Here is a 22865-nt window from a genome sequence, read left to right on the forward strand (position 1 = left end):
TATGTATATATGTACATATATATATATAAACAGAATAAAGAGAGAGTGAGTATTAGTAGAGGGATCTGAAAAGGCTTAATGTAGAAGTAGAAGGCAAGATAGAATGTGAATATGATGGGGGAAGAGACAGAGATGAAAAACAGAGACACAAAGCAAGAGAAAAAGGAGGAGGAGAAAGAGGAAAGAAGGAAGTAAGGGAGGGAGGAGGAAGAGAAGGAAAGAAGGAAGGAAGGGAGAGAGGAAAGGAGGGAGAGAAGGAGAAAAAGAGGGAGGAATAAAGGGAGGGAGGGAAGAAGAAAAGAAGGAATGGAGGTGGGAAGGAAAGAAGGAAGAAAGTAAGGGCAGGGAGGGAGGAAGAGGAGGAATAAAGGAAAGGAGAAGGAAGGAAGGAAGGGAAGGAGGGAAAGAAGGAAGGAAAGAAGGAAGGAAGGAAGGAAAGAAGGAAGGAAAGAAGGAAGGAAGGAAGGAAGGAAGGAAGGAAGGAAGGAAGGAAGGAAGGAAGGAAGAAAAAGGAAGGAAGGAAGGAAGGAAGAAAAAGGAAGGAAGGAAGGAAGAAAAAGGAAGGAACGAAGGAAGGAAAGAAGGAAGGAAGGGAAAGAGAAGGAAGGAGGAAAGGTAAAGAAGAGAGACAAATAGAAGCCTTCTGTTTGAGTAACTAAATTAAGAGACGGCGATTTGAACCTAATTCTTTTCCCTTGTACTGTGTGTGATCACAGTTCGCCAAACACAATATGTGCATCATGGCACACAGAAAGTTGAAGAAAAAAGAAGGACCAGTGAAGCTATTTTTATGAAATGGGCCCCACAAAAGATTCTCCTTCACTGGAAAAACCCATGTTGATGATTCGAGTCTTTGACACAGTACCATACAACCTGTTGTACCCCCACCCTCTAGTGCTAGGACAGAGTACACACAAGTAACTTCACCCGAGATCGCCTCCGCGTCCAAGGACAAGCACATCCCCTCCCTCTCTCCCACACCCCCGCCCCCTTCTTTCCAGGCTCGCGCACTCCCACCCCCTCCCACCCCCTGCCCCAGGTTCTCTTCGTCCTCTTCCTCTGCACAGGAGAAAACCCGGACAACTGGAATTCCCACGCACGAAAATTATCTCAGGCTTCCCACGTCTCTCGCGCGGAGGTCCAAATCCTGTGGTTTTAGTGCAGCTTTTTTATTGCTAAGAATGAAGATTTTGCCTCCACGGAGGCGACTCTAATACAGGGCGTGGAGGGATGCACCGCAGTTAGAATGTCAGCGCCCCGCACTCGCAGGGGTGAGCTCACGTGGGGCGGGCGCTGACCAGATGTCCGCCCAAGCTCCACCCCCAGGCCCGGTATAAGAGCTCGGGTGGAGGCCCTTCTCTGGATGACAGCCTCAGCTGCTGGGAGCCTCTCTTGAGGCCCCCCAACAGCTATTCAGAGCTTTCTACCCCTCTCCCCTAGCCATAAGGTTATAGCTTTCCAACTTCAGCTACAGTGATAGCTAAGTTTGGAAAGAAAAAAAAGAAAAATCTCGGATTGCCCCTTCCTTTTTAAAAAATTATTTTTTAAAAAAAGTTTTCTAGAGAACTTGTTTTGTTTCCTTGCTTTTTTTTTTTTTTTTTTTGATGGTGCTGTCTCCAGTTATTTGCACTCCAGTTAACGACAAAAACTTCAAAACATCATTAGCAGCAGCAACAGCAAAAGACAAAGAAAAGCCAATAAGAAACTCCTGTTGTCATGACTGACAAAAATGACCAAAACACTCGTGGAGGATGCTGTGGTGAGTGGGCATGACCAGCTGTTTTTTATGTCAGTTAACTTGAAGGGTAAATGTGGGTAAGCAGGTTGGGTGAAGATGTAGGTAGCAGTTAGCTGCAAGGATTTTTGGTAGCTTTGTATTTTGGTGAAAAATGGGGAGCGGAGGAATTTATGGATTCCATAGTTTAAAAAGTCAGCGAAGAGGAGTCATTTGTGTACTGCATAAACATGCCAGAGAGGCAGTTCAGGGGGCAGTGGTCTGGAAGCTAGGAAAGACCTCAGTTCAGCCTTCCTTTGACTCATCCCAAATATGTTACCCTAGGCAAAACATGTAAGTTCTGAGTGTTCTAGGGAACTTTTTAGGATCGAAATTTGCAGAGAAGTTCCTGCCCTGCACTGTAGTAGACATTTCCTCATCAAAGAGTTCCTTAAAGCTATGGAATCATGCTCTCTTCTTATGGATCCTTATATATAGACACAAGTATGGATTGGGGATGGGGTAGGAAAGATTGTGTATAGCTCTGGGTAAAAGATGAAGAGAAATATACTGAAGGAATATTTGTCTTCTTTTTGTGCAATTCCTCAAGTGTTATATGGACTCAAATTAATTGGTTTCATAGTCAAGACAATAAAATGTCTCCCTTATTTAAGAGATACCTAGTGAGACATAGGGCTTACTTCATGAAATGATTTAATCAAAATCACTTTAAAAGAAAGAAAATGATGAAGAATTGAGATCTGATATAATAAAGATTATCTTTTCACAAAGACTGAATGCACTTTTTCTGCCTTTGTTTCCATTGCAGGATCCTTTACAAACTATATTACCTCTGCAAAATGTCTTCTCTACTTTGGTCATGCTCTATCCACCTGGGTAAGCAAAAAAATATACTGTAATAATTGCTACATAAGTTACACAATTTTCCTTTCCTTCTGACATGTGACCATTAAATTGACTTCCAATTACCTTGTGGTGGTATTAAAGAGCTAAATTGCTTAATTAGCATTTATGTTTTTATTAGCATTCTTATCCTCCCATTTTTCAATTGAAGCCTGTGATATCAGCTTTATATAGAATTATATTGGAATAGGATACAGGTATCCAAAATGTAAAACCAAATTGATAAAAACCTTTGTCATATCTATGACTGTGTCTGTGCATTACTAGGTTGTCAGAAAGAGTAATGATAATTCTCCCTTTAAAAGGTAAAGATTGGTGTAACTTTTCTTTCAAACTATTTGAAAAATATCACTACTATTTTTTGGTGGAAGTTTGCTTCCAGTATGGGCTCTTAGAGATTGTACAGAAGGCATGCAGTGATTGCCAAAATTAATAGTTATATGTGTAATAATTGAATCATAGAATAATTATAAAATAGAATAATAGAATGTGGTAAGTAATAGAATCAATGAGAATGAATATTTGGGAGATTAAAAACAGCTATGTTTTTAGCTGTTTGCCATTTGTGAAACAAACCAGTTTGTGATTCAATGAAGTAAGATGCTTGAACATCAAAAACAGTGGTATATTAAAATTATATGTTTTGGTTCTGTCATCAGCAAAATGAGAATAATTATACTGGCCAGCTTCACAAGGAAGGTAGATCAGTCCCTAATTATTGATTTAAAAATCTCTTCATTAATAAATGCTGCTTCTTAAAAAAAAAGCTGAGTGCATCATACTCATACATCATGTTGTGTTTCAAATGAGATGAGAATTTTGAGAGAGAAGCCAAGTATCATCTAAAATTTTTTTAAATTCCAAAGTTTTATATGGTCATCTTGGACCCACTAATGAAATGGGAAAAATTTATGCCCCAAATTTTTATGTAATAGTTTAATAGTTTCTTCAATCTCTCTAATATCTAACAGCAATTTATTGGTAGCTGCTTTTTTTTTTTTAAGCAAGCACATGTCTAAGATTGGGCAGGTGAGAATGACTGCAAATAAACTGTAAATAAAGTGTGGTTACTGTGAATTGATTTTAATTCAAAGAGTAGATAAGATATAAGACAAAAAATAAAAATTATATTTCTTATCTTTAGGTTAGACAAGAATTCCATTTGCTGATGCAAACCTCATGAGGTTGTATCTGTGGTCATTTTTGTAGAGAGAACTAGGTACTGGTTTAGATGTTAGAGTAAGGTCTTCCCCTCTCTGTTCTCTATTCAAGCACATTGATCTACCCTCGATCAATGAATTTTTGCTTATATATATTTTTTGCTTCATAAATTTGGTTTCCAAAAAAGTTTACATGTAGTTCAATGCTATGATTAATTTCTCTTCAAGGTCCTGTTATATTCAGAGCATAAATCCATTATAGCAGGATAGAATAGTTGATAAATCATTTTTCATGTTTTGCTCACCTTTGTTAATTTCTCTGTGACCTGTCCTTACTGATTTAACAGGTAAGATGCAATTAGTATGACTTTTTTTTCCATAATGAAAAAGCATCCTAGCCTGAGATCTCCCTCAGCTTATACATGGGTATATGTTTGGTTTTTCTTCCTTTTTTAAAAAATTTATTTGGGGCTAAAAAAGCATTTATGATAAATTCATCAAAAAGAATTTCTAACAGCAAATCTTAATTTTGATGAAATCTTCTGTCATTTGTTATTTTGATTTAAATTTTTTTTGTATTTTTATAGTATATTAGGAACATGCTAACAATTTCAGAGTGTGTAAGACCTGTGATTGATTCATCTGATATTTCATCTCTGACAATGACATTTAGTACAGGTTATGAAATAACATGCTTGTCTTCCCTAACCTGAGCTTAAAATCAAAGATTTCTCAATATACCCAGTTCAATCATCTGTAAACTTATCTAAATTCTTCAGAGTCTATTTTCAGTTTATACTGTTTCAGGCACATTTGAATTCCATGAGCATTTTATCTGTTTACATATTAGTATCAGATTAGTTAGAAAGAAAACAAAAGATAGTCCCTGTTCTCAAGGAGTTTACAATTTAATGGGGAAGACTTCATTCAAATATCTGTGTACATACAAGTTATATATAGAATAAATAGGAAAAGATTAAAAGAGGGAAGATACTAGAATTAAGAGGGATTGGGAAACATTGTAGGAATCAGTGCTTTAAAAAAATAAAATATTCACTCTGTGAATGTTTTAATCACTTATTCTTCAACAAGCATTATTAAAATAGTTTGTTTTAAAAAACTCGCATACATGGAATATATGTTTGTGTATAAATGTAAGCCTTTTACTGACTGTCCATTTACTGTCAAAATTGGCACTTGTTAACCTTATCTTTCTGCATCTAGCAGTTCTTCCTGTTAATTTTTTTTCTTTGTAAAATTACCACAGGGAATAAATCAGATCATAGAATCTTAAGAGTTAGGAAGGATCTTAACATCATCAAACACAAACCTTTAATCTTACAGATGAGGAAACGGGCCTTTTCCTGACTGATGTTTGTTCAGTAAATCCTGGAAAAAAACAAAACAAAACAAAACAAAACAAAAAACCAACTTCACTTATATAAATGCCCACTATGTGTAAATTACTGTGGAGCACACACAATTTTGTACTGTTTCAATAAAACACTGCTCCTACTTCCAATTTAACTGTACTTCTGCAGCTTGCTTATACCATCTGACCAATGGTGTGTCTGATTTTATCCAGGGTTGTTTTGGTTTCACCTCCATCAGTTTTGGTGCATCCAAAAGTATGATGCCACTAAATTGTGCAGTGGAAATAAAGGATGAGTAAGGGGAAAATAGCTCCTGATTAAATCATTTTCTTTAGATTGATGAGTGAGTATGGTACTTCTTTCCACATCCAAGGCTTTCATTGTAAACTCTCAATTATTGGGGGTTTAATGCTTTCTGTGTCCTTATCAGAATTGGTAATTGTAACTCTTGACCATTTATGCTATCAAGTTAACTGCTGATTTGGGGAGACAAGAATATGTGTCAGAAGAGTTATTATTATTTTTTTTTGATGAATCCTTTCCCAATTCCATACCTACTCACTCTTGATCCCTACCGCTAAATGCTTTCCCACTGAGATTACTTCTTAATTTTGCAGTACTCCTTCCTCATTATTACCTTATGACTTAATAAATTCCTACCTTTCCCAATCCCCCTTAATTCTAATGCCTTCTGTCTTTTAATTATTTCCTATTTATCCATATATTAATAATTGCTTGAATGTTGTCTCCCCTATTAAACTCTTTAAGAGCAGGGACTATCTTTTGCTTTCTTTGTATCTGTTTTTAGTTAGTCTGATACTGATATGTAGAAAGGTAAGATGTCTCCCTTGGGATACTTAGTTGGAGAAGCTCTTCCAATAGAAAAGTAGCTTTTTGTATATAATTGTCTAGAAATTGAAAATACTTATGAACTCTTCCATTTCCTTCTATTTTTCTTTTTTTTATTCAAGGGAGATCGGATGTGGCATTTTGCAGTATCTTTGTTTCTGGTTGAGCTCTACGGAAACAGCCTGCTCTTAACTGCTGTCTACGGGCTGGTGGTGGCAGGCTCTGTTCTGATCCTGGGAGCCATCATTGGAGATTGGGTAGATAAGAATCCCAGGCTTAAAGGTAGGTATTCTTTGAACTAGCCCTTTTCAATTCAAATGGAATTGAAACTGACTTTTGTCTGATCTATATTTAAAATGGAATGAAGGGAAGAAGAAAGAAAGAGAGTACATTATCTAATTTTTGATGAGAGATATTATGTCAGAAAAAGAGCTATCCTTTCCTTCCACAAAGTCTTCAAATGTTCCTTCTGTAATGGCAGTTATGCTCAAATCAGAGAGCAGTTGAGTTATGAAGTACTTCAACCACCCAATATTTATTAAGTACCTACCTTGATGTCCTTTGACACCAGCATTTCTATTGGGAGCATGGGACCTAGATCCTGGACCATGTAGAAATCCCTGTTATATTTGTGCTCAGGGAGTAAATAAAGGACTTTTAAAAATACCTTTAGCTTCTGATAAAGTCCAAATGTTAATAATTAACATCAAGTGACACTTTTCTGAGAACCATGTTAAACATTAAAAGCTGGCTTAACTCTGGCTTGATTTCTCTTGGAAATGCAGTGGAATCCATTTACAAGACTAGGGGGATAGGACGTATAACTATCTTGTAGGAAACTTTATGAACGTGTCATAGTTTTCATATAGCAATGTTTCAGAGAATTTGAAATGGAAAGGTCTGTATCAGTGTAAGATTTTGTATCTGCATATTTAAATAGACCAGATTGTATTGGAATGTTATTTTTAGATGTTGCTTCTTAATACTTTTCTCCAAATAGCACAATTGAACAAGCCAGTTCCACACAGCCAAGAAATTAATCAAAGGATTGAACAGTTTCAAGGCCAAAGTAGATAATTCAGGCAAAAATTTCCTGAATTATCTACTTACTTGTAACCAAGAAAGTCTAACAAGATTGTTATAGGTACTAGGGAAATGTAAAGTTAATTTTAAATTCTGGTCTCCTTTAAATCCAGCTCTCTAAAGGAAAGTTCTATATTCTATTTTTTTCTTAGTTATTTTGAATGTTACAAGATAGAGAAGGCATGTCTTTTATTTTTTTTTTTGGTAGCTGATAATTTTTAACACTAGTGAGCATTAGTCTTTTTATAATAATTAAAAATTGAGGAGTAAGGTAAAGAAGATTTTTTGAAATTATTTTTTACTCCTATAACAGTATAGTATTTCCTGAGTGCTTACAGAGATGAAAGAACATTACCCCTTTACTATAGCCCTATGAGGTGTGCAAAGCAAGCATTCTTTCTTCAGATAAGATTAATTGAATTGAAATGAATTAATTGATTGAGATTAATTGAAATATTAATTGAGTTGCCTGAGGTCACATAGTAGCAATGAGACTTTCATAAGGTTGTAAGTTCCTAAAGGGCAAGGACTATCTTTTAATTCATTTTGTATCCCCAGCATTTAGCATTGTGCCTAGCACATAATAGGCTCTTAATAAATGTTTCTGATTTAACATGTTTATTGATTGACTTAATCCAGGTTTTCAGACTCAAATGTGAGACTTCTCTAATTCTAGACTAATTGGAGATTTCTAATTCTTTCCATCATCACCTGCTTTACTTTTCACTGTAGGAATTCTAAAATTATCTGAGAAGATAACTAGTGATTTAGCAACAACAATAAATTTTATGGTGATAAAAGTATAAACGATTTCTATATTTTTGGAAGATTTCTCCATGTACTACTTTGTTTTGTAGGCTTCAATTGATGGTATAGTTGATGACTAATTCTAGGTGTAGCATAAGCTATGAATAATGAATGGGGAAAGTATAGGAAATATTTGAGACAGTATTTAATTCAGTAAGTCAGAAGGGTTTTTTGTGTATATATAGATGTAAACTGCTTACTACACTTATAGCTTCAAGCAATTTTAACCCTGAAGTGAGAGTAGGCATTGTCTTATTCACTACTTTTATGTATAATAAGTAATTTTTTCTCCCTTACTATAGTGGCCCAGACTTCTTTGATTGTACAGAATGTTTCAGTCATCATATGTGGTTTCATCCTAATGATGGTTTTCTTACATAAAACTGATCTTCTGACCCTGTACAACGGATGGGTTCTTGTAAGTTCTCAATTAAATACTTTAATTAAAAGATATTAACAAGTGCTAGTAATAAAAGATTTAAGCATTTTTTTTTAGTTCTGTTCAAAATGTTTTGGCACATTGTTATTAATGCAAGATCTGTATATTGTTTATAAGGAACTATAATGGTATTGGGATTTAATCAATACTATAATCCTCAGACATACATGATATGATGACTTGGGGACTGAATTAAACAATTTCTCAAGGATGCTTCATATTGGGATCCTACAGTGGTAGATTCCCTGAGAAAAGAGGGAGGGAGTGTTATGAAAAATAAAGGATCCAATATAAATTGGGCCATGAGAAAAGAATGGATTTCTTTCTGTGATAGGAAAGGGAAAGAAAATAAATATTTATATTACATAGGCAATGTACTAAGCAGTTTTACAAAATTATCTGATTTGATTCTCCCAAAAAAACCTGTTAAGGTGGTGTTATTATTACTCCCAATTTTATAATTGAGGAAACAGAGGCAGACAGTTTAAATTACTTGCCCACCATCATTATTTGTCCTTCATTCTCACATAGGACCATGACATTAGTGAGGTGATACCATGGCATGCAAATGAATTGAATTTAAATGAAGGTCCTCACCTGTCTCACTTTCTCCTCCAAAGGCTTCTAGGTTCAGTGGCTAGATATAGATCAGGATTACTGGAGATGGTGCTGAATGCAGTGGGAGACCTTGGCCTTTTAAGCTAAGGTCTTTAACAGGACTCAGTTTGAGATCAAGAATCTAGACCTGTACAGACCTCAATGGCCATCAATTCCAGAAATTCATCACCTTTTTCATATCATGAATTCCTTTGACACTAATCTAGTGAAGCCTATGAAATTCTCAGAATTGTTTTCTTTTTAAATTTATAATTAGGGGAGATGTTAAATTTCTTTCTTTCTTTTTTTTCTTTTCTTTTTCTGAGGCTGGGGTTAAGTGACTTGCTCAGGGTCACACAACTAGGAAGTGTTAAGTGTCTGAGACCAGATTTGAACTTGGGTCCTCCTGAATTCAGGGCTGGTGCTCTATCCTCTGCACCACCTAGCTGCCCCCCAGATGTTAAATTTCAATTAGACTTTAGTGAAAGTAATGATGTAATTTTTTCCCATTCAAACTCACAGATCCCCATTACAATCCCTTAATGTAGTTAACACCTTAATTGTGCAACCGAAATTAGAGCTAAGGGTATTAAGCAATTTTTCCCAGGTCATAGAGGCAGTAAAGGTCAACCACACAACTAGTATCTGAAGTCAAATTTGAACTTCCAGATTCCAGGCCAGAGCTTGATCCCCTGAGTAGCCTTGTTGTCTCAACTAAGTCTAGAAAGGTTGAACTCTACAAATATGTCTTTGGTTATTTTGCTTTAAATTGTCTTTATGAACATTTTACTATTTACTTAGTTTCTGTAAAATAAGTGACTTATAAGATAAAGAAAATACTTAAATTCCAAAGTATTTTCCAACCTTAGGGGACCTCAAACTACTACATTTTGTGTATATTGAAAAGAAAATGGTTTCTTACAAATGAATGATAAAATTTGAATTACTTAAGTAGGTTACCAAAGAAGAATTTGTAAAGTTGTGAAGTGAAACCTTTAGGATAAAGATTTTAACCCTTATTTTCCCCCTTTGTGATTCTTCAGACTTCTTGTTATATCCTGATCATCACTATTGCAAATATTGCAAATTTAGCCAGCACTGCAACGGGGATCACGATTCAGAGAGACTGGATTGTCGTTGTTGCAGGGGATGACAGAAGCAAATTAGCAGGTAAAATGTAGTGGCTTTTGTTTGCTTCCTCTACCTTCCCCCCTCTTCCCTTTCTTTTAAGGATTATTTAAGGAAATATGCTTAAGTCAGTGTTGAGAAGGAGACTTTTTTATGTTCCAAAATCTCTCTAACAATAATAGTTGGAAAGCACAGTACATTTATAATATCAGTACCTAAATCCATTTGACAATAACAAAATTGGTTTGTACTATAATTATAAATTTACAAAGAATACTTATATTTAAAGCAAGAAGAAAGTGACAACATATTTTTTAACTCTCTTAGTTCTGTTAATTTGATTGTTGTTTTTTCTTATAACTGATAACAAGTAATAAGTTGATTTTCTGTCCCAAAATCCGGAAGACCTGGCTTTAAGTTTCCCATCTGATCAGCTCCTGGCTGTTGCAAGCCCCTTGACCTTTCATTGATCTATAGAAGTGGTATTAAATTCAAATAGAAATTGGGCCACTATCATTGCAGGCTAAGTCTTGACCTGAATTTTTTTCTATTTTTTGGTAATATTTTCTATTTTCTATTTATTTTAGTAATTGTTTCCCCATTACATTATAATCTCTTTCTGGTGGTACAGGGAACCTACGTTTGACCCCTCTTCTGTAAGGAGGACTACAATAAAATGGAAGAAAAGTGCTGACCTACATTAATAGATGAAGTTCCTCATATAATAGTTCCTTATCCCAGTAAAAGCACAAGTCCAATCCCCTAGAGGCAGGGTTACCCACTAGTCCAAACTAGAGTGCTGGACTTAGAATCATGAGGACCTGAGTTCAAAGTCCATCTCTCATTCTTATTAGCTATAAGACCTGACTACTAACCTTTTTGAGCCTTAGTAAACTAGCTGCCTAAGAATAATCCACTGTTGTGGAGGGAATTTCCACACCAGTTGAATTAACAATAGTAAAAGATTGAAAAAGAGATGAATAATATTCACTGATCATAATCAAGGATTTTGCTCAGATTGAAGAAAAAAAGATATTTTTACTTAATACCAAAAAACCCCAAAATTCTTATTGTAGTGTTAAGGAGGGATTTTTTTAAATTGGGAACTTACTATATGTAGACAGTCATATAGTCCTCATTATATACTAAAGAACTAGACATAATACAATTCCTACTGGAGAAGCCTAAAGTAACCATTAATTGTAGATATGAAAAATATTGGTTTATCTATATACATTGTATTCCTCACTCCCAAACTGAGTTTCCTATGATGCATGTTCTCTTTTACATAAAATATTATATGATGTTTTCCTTTTCCTACCAAAAAGCTCTCATTTTAAAGGAGTGTGCTCCATATTCAAAGCAATGTAGACCAATACTTAAAGGAACTAAGGAGACTTAAAAAGAATCATTGTAGAGAAAAGTGAGGATATTTATCGACTGTACTAATGAAACTTAGAGTCACCTATTCCACTTGGATCTCTCCTTTAATAAGGAAAAGCTTTCTGGAAGATTTCAGTTTTGACTAAGATTTTGTAGGAGGAAATACACAGGTATGGAAAATTCAAGGATATAAAAGTTGGATCAAACAAGTTGTTGGCACAGAATTTGCTGAACTACAATGATTCAAAGGACAAATAGTAAATTCATGTTACTTCATAACATAGATAAGACTGTGAAAGAGGTACCAAAGTTAATGGAAGACCTTAATAAGGTTAAAAGAAGAGTTTGACTGATGCCGTTTCTTTAGTAAGGGAGTATTTTGAAGTAGCCATATAATAACTTGAATAGTAATGCCACAGTGCTTTTAGGGATCTGTACAAACCTATTAACAATTTAGTACAGGAGAATGCAGTTCAGAAGACTTTACCTGTGTACCACCTGCAGCTAAAGTAATAATTCTAATTTTCTCATTAACCTTTCTTCTTATGACCAGATGTTAGCACGTAGCATATCATATCTGTTTTACATATTGAACTATAAGATAAAGCCTAGCCCTTCTGAAATGCAGGATAGGTATGACTCATTCTGAGATTTTTTTTCCTCTTAAAGACCCATGATATTGATTTTTCTCTTTATATGTATATTTTTGTAGGCTATTTCCTTTTTAAAAAATGAATAATTGTTAAAATACTCAAATAATTAACTATCACATGTCCACCTTCTTAAAATAGCTGATCATTAGTACCTCTTTGATGTGCATTTTTCATGTCTCTTAAAATTCTAAAATAATCTGTAAATCAAAAAGAATCTTTTAAAAACCATTTGCTTTCATGCAAATTTATTTCTTAGCTAAAATCTTATCATATTTTATACCACTACTTTTCCAAAGCACAGTTTTAAAGGGCTTCTTTTCCTATTCCATTTATCCAAGAAATCAATGTCATATCAAGTTTGATTTGTCCATTATCATTAATTAAAAATAATTTCACACTCAAAAAGTAACTTGTGCTATGTGTTATTTATTCAATGAATCCTTAGTATTTAAGATTCTTACTTTATTTTCTTTGTCTTTAATTGTAACTACTTAGCTTTTTCAATAGCTATTAAAATAGAATCCTCAGAAAATGAAATTTGCTTGCTAATTGATAAGACTTTCTATTTGAAAGTAAATACAATTTTGGTAGAATTAATAGTTGTGCAGGAAACAATGAGCACATAATAGTAATGAAAATGAAAATAGTAATGAAATAGCTACAAAATGAGGCAGAATTCATATGACCTTATCTATTGCATTTAAATTAGTTGCACCAATGCTAGTCAAACTTTCAGATGAAAGAGTTTTTCACTCAAAATATCCTTTTTTTTGGTTTTGTTTTAATTTGACATTTCTTTTCCGGCCCTATGGATTGTGTCTACACATTAAAAGTATAAGAAAAGGAATCTCAATTCAGCATGCATTTATGAAATGACTATTATGTTTCAGACAATCAAGTTACTGTAAAACTAGCCTCATTTAAAAATCAATAATACCCTTGCTTCTCCAGGGAAACTAGGAAAAAATTCTGCAGTTATCAATAACTATTGTATATAATGGTAATTAGACTAGAAGGTAATTGACTAGCAGAAGGGATTAGATAAAATATTAAAGGCAGTTTTTTCTGATCAAGTGCCTTTCTCAGTGCCTTTCTCTCAAGGTGCATTGAACAACACACAGGATCTTTTTAATTCTCTGCATTGTAGGAAATAATAAGACATGTAGTTTCAGGCATAAGTTTTCTTCCATATAGAATGACTTTTTAAATGAACTATATATAATCTTTCAATTTTGAAATATAGCAAACTGATTCATTTCCAAGTATAGAAAAACATCTGAGAGACTTTTATTTTAACTTGATTTAAAAAAATCAATAAATTTTTTTCTGCCAAAATATTACACAGATAAATTTTTTAAAAAGAAGCTTTTTTGAGGGGAGGTCTAGTCTTGATATCATGACTTTTCCCATTTCTTTTATAAGTTTTTAAAAATAGCTATTATTAAATTATTTTTCCCTCAGATATGAATGCTACAATCCGGAGAATTGATCAGTTAACTAATATTCTGGCTCCCATGGCTGTTGGTCAGATAATGACATTTGGCTCTCCAGTGATTGGCTGTGGATTCATTTCTGGATGGAATTTGGTGTCTATGTGTGTGGAGTACTTCTTACTTTGGAAAGTTTATCAAAAAACTCCAGCTCTGGCTTTGAAAGCTGCTCCAAAAGCAGATGAAACAGAACTGAAACAACTGAATTTACATAAAGGTATTCTCAAAAAATATGATCAAACCTTTGTATCCTTGTTAGTCAAATTAGATGGCTTTGAACATATTCAGAGTTTCTCAATGTCCTAGGAAACTTTTAAGAAGTATCTGTATCTCCTTTCTAGCCCCCACTCCTACATTTGGCCCTTAAAGTTAAAAATAAAACTTCCTAATTAATGAGGGAATTAATGAGAGAATAAAGAAAGCTTTCTTTAATCCATTTGGATCTTTTCAGGCTTAGCCATCTCTTTACTAAGCACAGGAGGCTTAATGGAAATAACCCATTGGAAAGCATATGAAGTATGGAAAGTAGAATAGAGTGCAATTGAGAGGTATTAAGAAGGAGTAGAGAGAAGTTGACATATGAGCAGATGGAATAAACTGAGGAAGTTATAAAAAGGCATTTTTGTGAAGTCAGTCTGCTCACAAGCATTTTTAGGCACTTATTATGTGTGAGGTACTGTGGATGCAGTGAAAAGCAAAAGACATTGCCTATCCTCAAGGATAATACTGTCTAATAAAGGAGACAAAAAAGGAAAGAAGGAACAAGAGTGGTCATTATATAAATGATGTTATTAAAATGTGGGTATGGCATTTTTTTTTAAAGAAAATTCCCTAGAAAGTTTATACTATGTGGGTTGCTTTTTTATCAGAACACTAAAATTATTATTGAAGTTAATTATTAATTCAATACAAATAATAAAATATAAATAAATAATAAATAAAATATAAATATTCAGTACAAATAATAAAATATAAATAATAAAAATTATTCTAATTAAATGATAAAAGAACATTTTGCCATAAGGGAAAGTGGGAAAAACTACAATGTTTTTATGTGTACTTAAAAGATAAAGACTGAATGGCTTGTGTTTTTCTCTCAAATTGAATGTTTAAGCATCAATGCTTTCTTTCTTTCTTTTTTTTTTAATTAACAGATATTGAGTCAAATGTCCAGGAAGGATCCCACCTAATGGGTGAAAAAGATCCTAAGAAGTATGAGTTTGAGAATGAAAAAGAACCTGGCTGTGCTTCCCAGATAGCAGAGCCTTTCCGTACTTTCCGTGAGGGATGGATCTCATACTACAATCAACCAGTATTTCTTGCTGGCATGGGTCTTTCTTTTCTTTATATGACTGTACTGGGCTTTGACTGTATCACTACTGGCTACGCCTATACTCAGGGTCTGAGTGGCTCAGTGCTCAGTCTTCTCATGGCAGCCTCAGCCATCACTGGTATTATGGGAACAGTGGCTTTCACCAGACTAAGAGAAAAGTGTGGCCTGGTTCGAACAGGTGTGATCTCTGGAGTAACCCAGATGGCCTGTTTGACTCTCTGTGTGGTCTCTGTTTTCATGCCTGGAAGTCCTTTGGACTTATCAGTTTCTCCCTTTGAAGACATCCGTAATAGATTAATACCAAGTAAGGAATTTTCCCCAATAGTATCTACAGAAAGACCTGAAACTTTTACAACTGGAATGCACAATTTACTAAATGAGACTTATCCTACTAAGATATACACAGAGATGAGTCCACAGCCTGTATCTTTAATCTCTGTCAGTCTACTGTTTGCTGGAGTCATTGCTGCTAGAATTGGTAAGAAATTTTTTTTTTTTTATTGATCACTTAAGGAAGACAATTCAAGGATAAAAGATTAAAGAATAATGTTCCTTTGAATACTTTTTGACATAAAATTTAATGTACTTAGATATTATTAAATATAAGTAGATGCTTAGGGTTTAAGGATATTTTTAAATATTCTTCATATTGATACCTTAATTCAGATAGCCACAAATTTAGCATTCCTTATCTTGTTCCATTGGAATTAATGCTGAATGAGGATTTAATGATTGGGAAAGGAAATAGGCAGTTGATCGCTTTCTTACACTTTTATTTCTATAAAATAAATTTTAAAATAAAATTTTATCTGATAATCCAGAACTTTCAAAGCTATACCACACAAGTTACAGAGTTTTTTTTTTGTGTGTGTGTTTTTAACATACAGGTGTATCACAGTATAGTTATATGAGAATAAGGCAGTGTTTTGGAATTTATTCAGAAAAAGCATAGATGAGAATGGCTCTCTTATTTTGTTGTTTTTATTTTGTTTTTTTGGTAGATCTAAAAGGAAAAACTGGTACACAGAGTAAAAATTACTTACAGAGCTAATAAGTAATAACTAATAGAGTGTTAACATCTTACTTTCTGGATTTTTTCCTTGAAATGAAATTGCATTCATTTTGTGGCATGAAATGAGTGCACTAAATTATCTGAAACATCAAAATTCAATCAAGATAGATTTATTGTAAAGAATAAAGCATAGGGCCAGCTAGATGGCAAGATAAATAGAACACTGGCTATGGAGTTAGGAGTTTGACTGCAGACTTTTAATACTTATTAACTGTGTGACCCTGGTAAGTCACTTAATTCTAGAGAGTTTACTAATTAGGTTGTAAAGAAAACTTTTTTTTAAAATGTAAGTGCCATTTATCCATTCTTTTAAAATGATATTATTTCTAGCAATCTTTACTAATGCTATCACAAATTGGATTTCAAAGACTTTCTTCAATGTTGTATATTATATTTGATGAATCAGTAGCAGGATAAAGTTGTGTTGGCCCTTGGTTCTTCTTAAGAACTTATTGAGTTGTTTTGAATAACTTGAGGAATTAAGTCATTAACAAAAATACCGTGCTAGGGCTCTATAGGGAATAATAACATTGGATTTAGAGTTGAAATCTAATCCTACATAAATCATCTAATCCTATAGCCTCAATTCGTTTTATGGACGAGGAAACAGACTCAGAGACTTTTTGACTTGCCCAAATCTGATAAATATCTGATAAATAACAGATTTGAGATTTTAACTTTGATCATCTGAAAATGAATTCATTGTTCTTCCTACTATACCATATGAAACAATTGTTATTGGATCAAAAATTTAGGTGTGTACCCTAACTTGCAACCTGTTTGATTTTGGATGTCATTGAGCATCTCTGGAAACTTTTATGAATTTTAGTTCTTACAACAATGAAGGTGATGAGAGTAACTAGTGCCCGCACAGAGTCCCTTATAAAGGAATTTACTAGATTGATAAAAAAGGTTATTGTAGGGGTTTGGAAGTAAGGGTAAAGGTAGAAAAATGCCAGAGCCAGACCTGGTCGCCGAGCGGACAGGAACCCTTGGCATGGCTAATGTAAGAATGCCATATTTGGGCTCCTGCAAAGAGTGGGCTCCAGGGCTCCCCTTTTTATAATCTTGAAGGTAAGTGGAGTCCCAGGCTCCTGGCTGGTTTTGGCCAGGGTTAGCATTGAATAGAATTCAATGGGTTTTTAGATAAGGAGGAAGCTGTTTCTGGGGGAACCTGAGCAGATAGTGGGGGGCTGGAAAAACCCAAGTTCATTGGAATTCAAAAGAGGGCGTTTGACCAGGATTTGTGAATCAAAGGTGCTAGCTTCTTCAGCCATGGGTGGGGGGGGGGGGAGTTTGGAATCAGAAAGGACTCTTAAAATGACCTCAACCCACATCAAAGGGATTGGCTTCAATAACCTTTGATCTCCTTTCTAGCTCAAAATCCATGATTCTTTAAGAATCATTAATTTATATGGCATTTTAAACTTTGAAAGTTTTTCCTTATAAAAACTTGCAAGATAAATGGTGAAAACATTCTTAACTCCATCCTTTTCAAAAGAATAAACTGAAGACAATAAGGGCAGATCTTTAAATCTTTATTTTACAAATATTAGGAAAGTATTATTTTAGAAACCTGAAAATGTGATCATGAATCAAATATGGAAAAAATGAAATAATTTTCTTTCTTTTAAAAATTACTATCATTACAGGTCTTTGGGCCTTTGATTTGACTGTGACACAGTTACTGCAAGAAAACGTAATAGAGTCGGAACGAGGCATTATCAATGGTGTACAGAACTCTATGAACTATCTTCTAGATCTTGTGCATTTCATCATGGTGATCTTGGCACCCAATCCTGAAGCTTTTGGTTTACTTGTGTTAATTTCTGTCGCTTTTGTGGTAACAGGCCACATGATGTATTTTCGATTTGCTCAGAAAACTCTTGGAAATCAGCTCTTTCTTTGTTGTCCTGATAGAAAAACAGTCTCCAATGAAGCAGAAAGTAATGTGTCTGTTGTGTAACACAGTTAGGTAATTGTTGCCATCTCTGTTACTGAATTGTAGCACCAGTCCTTACTTTTAGGGCACCCATAAATGGTCAAGATGTTTCTTTTGAATTTATGACAGTTATGCCTTAAGGCATGAGCTTCAAAGAAACTAAAAGTTTGCAAGTAGGAGTTAAAGAGCCCCTTAGTATCTAGGGATTTAAACAACTAGGAAAAATACTCCACCAACCAAAATATGAGGGATATTTGGTAATGCTAAAGCTCCACTTTTGCCCTAAGGGTACAAAGAACCTAGCATAGAAATACAATGCTTTTGCTCTAATATAGTTGCTTTTTAATAGATGCCCATTGTTAGGTAAACAAACAGGTAGATTGTTTCAGAATTTAGATGCATTGTTTGCTCCAAAAATGGTAGTTGCACTCTTTTTTTTTTTTTTTTTTTTTTTGAGTAAGGCTAGACTCATGTTCCTCATATCTTATCCCCATCATTTAGGTGTAGTTATTAAAATAATTTCTCCTCCAGTCATGAAAATTAGAATTTGTTAACCTGGTCTCAGTATTATCCTATTGATGGTTGAGGGTTTGAGAGATATGTGAAAAGTTTTGATGCTCATATAGTACTTTCTTGCCATGGATATTTTAGTTGAACTTGGGAGAAGACATTTATTTTTATTATTACCACATGGTATAGACTAGAGCAAAATATATTACACATGTAGCACTTCATATAACAGATTAACATAAGCTGCAGATGTAGTTATAATATAGCATTATAACCATCTTAACATAAAGATGTAAGGCATGCTGAAAGTAGTCTTCATATGGCAATAAGTGGATTATATAAACTAGAATGAACATGAGAGGGACATATTTGAATTTTACTCCTGCCACTGAATTAAATCATCTCTATAATCTTGGATTATGAGAGTTTCATATCTGGTGAGATCTATATAAAGTATGAAGAGTAAACTGGAAAAGTTTTTGTTTTATAAACCATCAGACTTACTTTTAAGCAGCTTTTAGTAAAATAATTCTATCTGTTCTTTTTTGTAGCCAGAAACTATTTTAAAATAGTTGCATAGTAAGAATGGGTTCATAAATATTTTTCATTGAAATATCTTTAGAAAAATGTAAAGGACTTTTGAATTTTGCTTTCTGAGGTTTACCAGTCATCATTGAATATGCCAGCACCAAGTTGGTACTTTGGCATTAGCCATTGATGCACTTTCATGGAGACTGCAATATGTTGCTATGAGCACTTTCTTCTTTGTGTGTATATGTACGTGTGTTAATGTTTAAGCTTTTCCTTCTTTCTTTTTCATTTTCCTACAATATGACCATGTGATTTACTTTGTTGTAAAAAATCTTTGTAATAAATATTTCTATATAAAAATGTTTCCAAAATGCTTCTGCTTAAACATTTTGATGAGGTGTTTGCTTTACCTTTGTTAACAATTTTTTTACAGAAGGAACTTTTAAAGTTACAATTTCATAATAAGATTTTAATGGGATGGTTCTATTTTTACCTACTTTATGCTCATGTGCTTGGATGGACATACAAAAGTCACTCAGACAAACTTAGATGGAACCTAGGTAGTAAGAAAATGATTGATTGTCCAGTCTAGTGTGATATAGCTCAGAGGGAATGGTTTTTTGACAACATCCAATGGTGAATGACCTGAGAACTTTGCCTCATAGTTCACGAAATAATTAGGCCATTTGCCACAAACTTCCTCCTTTTACTTCCTCCTTGTGTCACTCAGATGCCTTCTGATACTTTCTCTTTCATCCTTCTTCATGAAAAAGGCTTTTCTTACCAATGCAAATCTCTACATGCATAAGTGATCAAATTCCACCCCAACTTCTCTAGGCAGATTATCCCCTTTATCATCCCTATTCTGTTATTAATCTTCAGTTCTTCCCTTTCTGCTGGCTGCTTTCCCACTACCTATAAATATACCCATGTCTACCCTCTCTTAAAAAAAAAAAAAAAAAAAAAAAAAAAAAACCTTCACCTGACTCATCCATCCCTGCTATATTCAGGATCTTCTCTCCGTTTTTTGTGCCTAAACTACTTTTGGGAAGAAGGTCTCTAAGTTTGTAGTTCTAGTTCCTTCTTACTCTCTTCTTAATTCTGCAACCTTTTCTTTTAACTGAAACTGATCTCTTAATTACCAAGTCTAATGTCTTTCCACCCCCAGTTCTTATACTTTTTGATCTTTCTTGATGCTTCAGACATTGTATCACTTTCTCCCTTTGATAGTCTTTTATTTTCTAAATGTTCACAACACTTCTGGCCCTGCTGCAAAATTTGAATCCATGTTCTCTGAATTCAGCATGCTTTCCAATGCCAGATTTTAGTCTAAGTAAATTATTTTGGAAGTAAATTATAACTGGCAGACCTTTGATTGGCCCCATGAAATTGAGGGAGTAAGGGGAGTTTTGAAGTAATTATTATGAACTTAGTTTATATTCTGGTGGGTTTTGTACTTTGGAAATAGTAGCAACATAATGTAATAAAGTGCAAGATTAGAGCACATGGGTCTGAGTCCCAGAAGTGTTCCTTGCCTGACCAAGAAACTAAAACTCAGATTATCTTTAAAATGAAAGGAATATGGGCAGATAGATGGTACAGTGGATAGAGTTCCAGCCCTGGATTCAGTAGGATCTCTGTTCAAATTTGAGCTCAAACAGTTAATACTTAACTACTAGTTGTGCAACCCTGGGAAAGTCACTTAACCCCAATTGCCTAGCAAAACAAAACAAAACAAAACAAAACAAAAAACAAAAAACAAAAAACTAGCAAATAACAAAAAATAACAAAAAATGAGGGGAATAGACCTTTTTAGATTCTTTCTGGAAAGCATCCCCTCAATTAGGGGGATACAAGAGTGATGGGCATAATGTGAAAAACTGGCAGCTATATAATTCAAGGCTTGTCATCTCTTTGAAGTCTTATGTGAACAAGTAGTAGAGATTTTAAGTGTCATAATTGGGATTAACACCTGACTCCAAGTGCAATGTCTCATCTACTGTTCCTTATATTTGGGTCTTGTTTCTACTCTACAAAAAAGAAAAAGGGAAAGGAAAAACGAATGAAGTGAAGGAAAAACATTGTGCATCCAGAAAATCCTTATTAATCTGTCTTTTGTGTAGCTTGTGTGGAAGAGGTGGATTTGAGATATTGGTAAATACATATGTGTGTGTGTGTGTGTGTGTGTGTGTGTGTGTGTGTGTGTGTGTGTTAGATTTAATTTTAATTTATGAGGGAAATGTACATAAAACAGGTAGAATGTCCAGAACAAGTAGGAATCTTATGCAAATTTTCAATCCTTCATTTAGCCACCAAAGTGATTTTTCTATACTTCCTGTTTGACCATATCACCCCTTCCCCACTATTAATGAACTAGACCCTTTAGGCTTCCTCTCACCTCTAGGATCAAACAAAACCTTCCTGTTAGTGTTCAAAGTCCTTTAGAACTTACTCCACCCCAATCTTTCCTGTGTTCTTCCTCTTCATTTCTGACTCCTGAGTTCCTTCAAGTCTCAGATAAAACTCTAGCTTCTATGGGAATCCTTTCACAATTTGTCTAAATTCTAGGTTTTTTCCTTTATTATTTCCAATTTATCTGGCATTGTTTGTATGTTATCTTCCTGTGAGATTGTAAACTCTTCAAGGGCAAGGACTGTCCTTTACCTCTTTTTATATATCTAGGACTTGTACAGTACCCGGCACATAATAAACACTTAATCCTTATTGACTGACTTAAATTCAATCATAATATTACAAATAATTTATTAGAAGTCACTTGGGAGACAATCATTTCTGCATCTGCCAACTGTAATATTGATGCCAGTGAAAATTCTACCATGTATGTTTTTTGGGGGATTCTATGAGAATTAACCTATTAATAATATAAAAATCTACTTAGCAATGGCATTCTACTAGTTTACCAAGATGGTGACTTTTAACTTTTTTTTTTTCCAAAATGGTGGGTAATATGTCTCTGGAATTTCTTTATTCTCAACATGTTTATTAATTCCCATTGCTAGCCTTCTTTGTCCTAGATAATAGGCTAAAATGCCAACAAAACATTTTTTTACAAAACAAAAGTCAGAACTGCCTTTAGATTATTATGTTTTAAAAGTTAAATGACTTTTTTCTTAAACTTGACTTGCTCAACTTTTCTAAAGTCAAATAGGAGCCAGTATTTTATCTAAAGACTGGACAAATGGTAGATCAAAGTACAAATAATTTTTTCATAGTACTTCAATTTGACTTCTCTAAGTGTGTTTGCATTTCTTTTCTTGTGAATCTTTTTCCTTTATTTCATTTTGTCAGGAAAATATAGATTTCAAATTATATTTAAAAAATTTAAAAATAGTCAATAAACATTTATCAAGTGCCTACTATGTGCTGGGCACTATGCTAAAAGCTAGAAAAAAGAGAAGTTGGGGGAGCCCATCCCTTCTTTCTAGATCACAGCTTGTTGGGAGAGACAACACCAAATAATTATGTGCAAACATGCAAACATACTGGAGAAATTGAAAATAATCATCAGAGGGAAGGTAATAGAACTAAGAAAGATCAGGAAAAGGCTTTCTGCAAAAAGTTGACTTTTAGATGGGATTTGAAGGAAAGTTAGAAACTGGAGATTTTTACTTCATGAGTTTAATTTTAATAATGACAACTCAAAGGATTTAAAACTTAATAAAACTTTAAAAATAATAATAGTATAATAATACTATACATAAATGTACAGAATCCTTTATAATTGATTAGACTACTTATTTGAAATCTCTACTCTTATTAGCATATAATCATTTAATTTTTAAGTCTAGTATAAGTTTCCACATAATTAAGAGAATGTTTGATTATATTATGTACTTATTTCTGGAAAGAATATTTT

At 34.0% G+C, this 22865-nt stretch overlaps 1 protein-coding gene and 1 long non-coding RNA gene across 2 annotated transcripts in view; one reads left to right on the forward strand and one right to left on the reverse strand.

Moving 5' to 3' along the window:
* Positions 1-6651, reverse strand: part of LOC141562771 (uncharacterized) — a 66741-nt gene extending 60090 nt beyond the window's left edge. Inside the window, exon 1 of the long non-coding RNA XR_012488243.1 lies at positions 6571-6651. This is a non-coding gene — a long non-coding RNA (uncharacterized LOC141562771). The remainder of the gene's footprint in view (positions 1-6570) is intronic.
* On the forward strand, positions 1361-19348 carry SLC40A1 (solute carrier family 40 member 1). Its single transcript, XM_074302886.1, has 8 exons — positions 1361-1759; positions 2544-2611; positions 6143-6302; positions 8213-8328; positions 9990-10116; positions 13572-13817; positions 14755-15411; positions 17658-19348. The coding sequence occupies exons 1-8, from the start codon at positions 1717-1719 to the stop codon at positions 17969-17971; spliced, it is 1731 nt and encodes a 576-aa protein (XP_074158987.1). The 5' UTR covers positions 1361-1716; the 3' UTR covers positions 17972-19348.
* The last annotated feature ends 3517 nt before the right edge of the window (positions 19349-22865 follow it).

Source organism: Sminthopsis crassicaudata, chromosome 3 (assembly GCF_048593235.1).
Source record: "Sminthopsis crassicaudata isolate SCR6 chromosome 3, ASM4859323v1, whole genome shotgun sequence".
Lineage (NCBI taxonomy): Eukaryota > Metazoa > Chordata > Mammalia > Dasyuromorphia > Dasyuridae > Sminthopsis > Sminthopsis crassicaudata.

What these genes read in the sequence shown, in the direction of transcription:
- SLC40A1 (XM_074302886.1), top strand. Translation starts at nt 1,717, where the DNA reads ATGACTGACAAAAATGACCAAAACACTCGTGGAGGATGCTGTG. An exon ending in GTCATGCTCTATCCACCTGG is followed by an intron (nt 2,612 to 6,142) that starts GTAAGCAAAAAA and finishes TTTTTATTCAAG; the next exon opens with GGAGATCGGATGTGGCATTT. An exon ending in TGTACAACGGATGGGTTCTT is followed by an intron (nt 8,329 to 9,989) that starts GTAAGTTCTCAA and finishes GTGATTCTTCAG; the next exon opens with ACTTCTTGTTATATCCTGAT.